This window comes from Hippichthys cyanospilos, chromosome 2 (genome assembly GCF_059441005.1).
Source record: "Hippichthys cyanospilos isolate Australia breed blue-spotted pipefish chromosome 2, RoL_Hcya_1.0, whole genome shotgun sequence".
In the NCBI taxonomy this organism is placed as follows: Eukaryota; Metazoa; Chordata; class Actinopteri; order Syngnathiformes; family Syngnathidae; genus Hippichthys; species Hippichthys cyanospilos.
The window spans coordinates 16,639,289-16,643,428 of record NC_142370.1 but is presented as its reverse complement, the minus strand read 5'-3'; the positions used below and the strand labels follow the sequence as shown (position 1 = coordinate 16,643,428).

The 4,140-nt window shown below is 43.0% G+C and overlaps 1 protein-coding gene across 1 annotated transcript; it reads left to right on the top strand.

Moving 5' to 3' along the window:
* The first annotated feature begins 365 nt into the window (after positions 1 to 365).
* irx7 (iroquois homeobox 7) lies at positions 366 to 3,540 on the top strand. Its single transcript, XM_088407008.1, has 2 exons — positions 366 to 696; positions 2,419 to 3,540. The coding sequence occupies exons 1-2, from the start codon at positions 490 to 492 to the stop codon at positions 3,118 to 3,120; spliced, it is 909 nt and encodes a 302-aa protein (XP_088263134.1). The 5' UTR covers positions 366 to 489; the 3' UTR covers positions 3,121 to 3,540.
* The last annotated feature ends 600 nt before the right edge of the window (positions 3,541 to 4,140 follow it).

Here is a 4,140-nt window from a genome sequence, read left to right as displayed (position 1 = left end):
TTGAAATGTTTTAAAGTACAAATCACAAAACAGGAACACAAACTATCAATTTATATATTTGGCATTCATATAAATGCATGTGTCTTGCATGAAACATACAATGCATACAATCTGAGTTGATAATACAATATACACTCCCATTACTGTTTGAAGGATGAATGGATTGAAGTGCTCCTCAACATTAAAATTTGATGTCACTAAAACTGACACTTTTACTTGCTTGATGGATGCACACGTAACGATAGCGTTACGCACGCAAAAAAAACTCCCATAAAATATTGCCTTTTTTTGCGGCGCGCAACACTAAGAGGAACAGCAGAGCTTTGATGGGATTTAGTGAAAGCTTGACCTGTCAGTCAACACCCCCCCCCAAGTCCACCACCACCTCCCTCCCACCAACCCCGAGCGACTAGCGGGATATAAGCCCACGCACGTCCTGCAGCAACCTCACAACTCTTCTTCTCTTCACCACTCAGCACGCAGGGAAACATGCCCGCCTCGCCGCCCGACTTTGGCGCCTACTTTGTGGAGCGGAGCATGGGGATGATGGCCATGGGGCCCCCCGGCCATGGGCCCGGATTTCTGGGGGCGCAGCAGCAGCACCTTGGGCTCCCCGTCACCTACTCGGGACTACATGGATACAACTTGATCCCCTTGGCGGGGGCCCACCACCACCACAGACACGTCGCACACATGGTGAGTCGAATGGAGTAGAATTTTCATGTACATGGATTTTGGCAAGTTTGAATTAAGTGCCACTAAATCCAATTTATTCAAGGCTTATTAGTTGCATGTCACTGATACCTGAATATAACTTTTTTTTTTTTTTTAATTCTACAATCTAGGCGACTTCTAGTGAAAACTAATTTCTGTTAAGATACCTCTACCTTTTCTCGAGTATCACTTTAAGGTATGACTGATGGAGTGTTTGTCAGGGATTTTTGCAAAATTCATCAGTCAAATCAAATATAATGCTGCACAGGTGGTCTTTGCATTCTTTATTTGATGCAATTGGTTCTTACTGTCACAATTACAGAAAACTAATTATAGCGTTATAAAAAGATACTTTAGGTCTAATATATGAAATATCCACATTAAAGGGTGTATATTATGCCTGCTTTGTTACCTTGCACAATGTTTGGAACTGCCTGTAAAAAATAATAGTGGAGGAAAAGTGGTAAAATTGTGGGGGATCTCCATATCTGTGGTTTCCAAGAGTAAAAAGTGGAACATTAAATGTAATAAATCAAATCTTGCAGAGTTTGATGAAATCATAAGAAATAAATTCAAATGTATTTGTCTGATGTCTTATGGCAATGAAAAATTGGGACTTGCAAAGTGCTTCACGTAGTTATAGAATGTTCTACGGATGCAGAAACACGACATTTCACTGTTAATTCAAGAAAATCTAGTAGAATTGATAGATTTTAATTGAGTCATAAATCTGCCTAAATCTAACTGCATGAAAACATTTTCTTCTAAATAGGCAAACAGGAATGCGTCCCTCAGAATGAATAGTCTTCCTACACTATTAATCCAGTGATATATTTTTTTATATTTTGTATGATAAATCAGAGTTTTGATTGTTTTGCTCTGAACGCGAGTGGCATGCTTTGAAGATCACTTTCAATGCACGTAATTTGCCAAAGTACAAATATAGTTTATGCTGTCAGGCCAGAGAAGCTGAGAGCTGTTTAGTTTGATAATGTTCTTCAAATAAGTATCTCCCAAAACCCCAGCAATCTGCAGTTAACATGATAGGCTTTTCATCTGTTGTGTTCTGACAATACACAGTCACTCAATTGGTTGAACTGGAGCTGGGGACAAAGTTTTGGCTAACTTTCCATATGGTGCCTGGCATGGTCCTGTTGGCAAAAAGTGTCATTATAATTTTCAATTGTTTTTTTTTTATCATAATGATATTAATGAATAAAAAAATGTTGTAGAGTACCTTCCTAGGGATATTATGTACTGTATAAATCCATCCTGAACTGGTTGCCCGCTAAGTGCAGGGCACATTCAGGACTAACAGCCATGCACGCACCCAATCACACCTAAGGACAATAAATATGTCTAATACACCTTCCATTCGTGTTTCTGGATTGGGGAAGAAGCCAGAGTGCCCAGAAAGAACCCACACAGGCTCAGGGAGAACATGCAAACTCTACACAGGAAGGCCAGAGCCATCTGAAATTGAACTCGGGTCCCCTAACTGTCAGGCAGAAGTGCTAACCGGTGCGCTCAAGAATGAGAATACCCCTCAAAACGATGACCTGCTTTTGTCTGAATTTTGCTCCTGAACTCATCTCAACATAGCTGCTTGCCAGCAAGATGCCAAACCATGATGACCCCACGCTACTTTTATGGCGATGCATTTTGTGTTAGCCTATGTCACTAACGGATTTGTGTCTCTTTCAGGGCAGCACCTTTGACCTTAAGACCGCCACCTCCCCCTACCACTACGCGCTGCTGGCCCGCGGGGGCCCCTTCTTCCCGCCCTACCGACCTTGCCCGGCAGAGGAGCCCGGGCGCATAGGGGCCAAGGTGGCCACTCGTGAAAGCACGGGCGCGCTGAAGGCGTGGCTGGGCGAGCACCTGAAGAACCCGTACCCCACCAAGGGCGAGAAGGTCATGCTGGCCATCATCACCAAGATGAGCCTGACGCAGGTCTCCACCTGGTTCGCCAACGCGCGGCGCCGCCTCAAGAAGGAAAACCGCGTCAGCTGGGCCTCCAGGTCCAAGTCCGACGAGGAGGACGAGGAGCAGGAGAGCGAGGATGAGGATGAGGAGGAGGGGCCTCTTAGGAGGTGCGACGTGGACCAGGAAGAGACGGCGGGGCCGGGCTCCGACAGCGCGTCGGAGACCGCGGCGGGCGCGGGGGTGGCATTGCAGGATGCGGGTGAGACAGCCCACGCGCACGCCCGTCACACGCCTTCACCTCCAGAGAGCAAAGACATTCCAAAGCCCAAAATCTGGTCGCTGGCCGAAACCGCCACATCGGAGACGGCGAAGAAACCGGCGGAGCAGGCCCACCAGTCCGCGGGGAGGATGTGGGCCGAGTGGGCTTCCGGAGGCGCGCGCCTCTTGCCCGCCTGCTTCACTGCCCGCGAAATTCACTAATGACACCCCCCACCTTCCGAAACCCTTAGACAATGTCCACTGTTGATGCACTTTAACCTCTCAGACGACAGGGATTGGAGTTCATCCCTGGAGCTGTGTTTCCAGACCAAAGATATGTCTTTATTGTAAATAATTGTAGATATAGATATTTTTCCAACAAACCTGTAAATTATGTTTCCTTTTGTCTGCTCATGGAGGAATATTTTTTACTTGAATTAAACCAGATTTAAGAGTAAAAAAAAACAACAAAACAAAACAAAAAAAAACTGTCTTGTTTCCTCTTTTGGTTTTTTCTTTTAGTTTTTTAAAACGTATTCTTTTTATTTCCTTTTGTATTGTTTATATGTCCAAAAAATCAAATCAAAATCAAAAGTTACATTTAGATACACATGCACAATCAAATAAGATAAAGCAGTGCTTCAAATTGGGGTGCTCGGATTTTAAATAAAACGAACAAGACACACTTTAAAAATAATTATTGAATTAATGTGTCAGGAACATCTAAGTTCATAAAATGAATTCCATGTTCAACAAATGAAACTAATGTTTCATTAGTTTAAAAACCCAGATTCTTCCCACCATACTAGAATGGTTCAAGGCAACTTGTTACATGCCGCCTCTTGTTGTTATTTTTTTGGGGACGAATATGTATTAGTAATGAAGTTATTTCTTTTTGATAACAGATCTTTTCTATGATCCAAAAGAGGACACTTTACATTGTTTTTTTTTTTTTTTGTGGACCAATACAAATGAAATTGGAAAGGTTCTAAAGTTTGAATTTAGTTCTTATAAATGTTCTAAATCTGACACAGATGGCATGGTTTAAATCTTTTTTTTTGACACCCCAAAATGCTTTGCACTGGTTAAGCCGCACTTGACTGAAAAAAAGATTTCGCACATCACTTCTTCTACTTTTCGAAAGAAGTCTCATCATGACCTCTTTTCATCTGTGAAGCCCTTTGAGACTTCGCTGATTCAGGGCTATGCAAAAATAAATTGATTGATTGATCGACTCCAAAA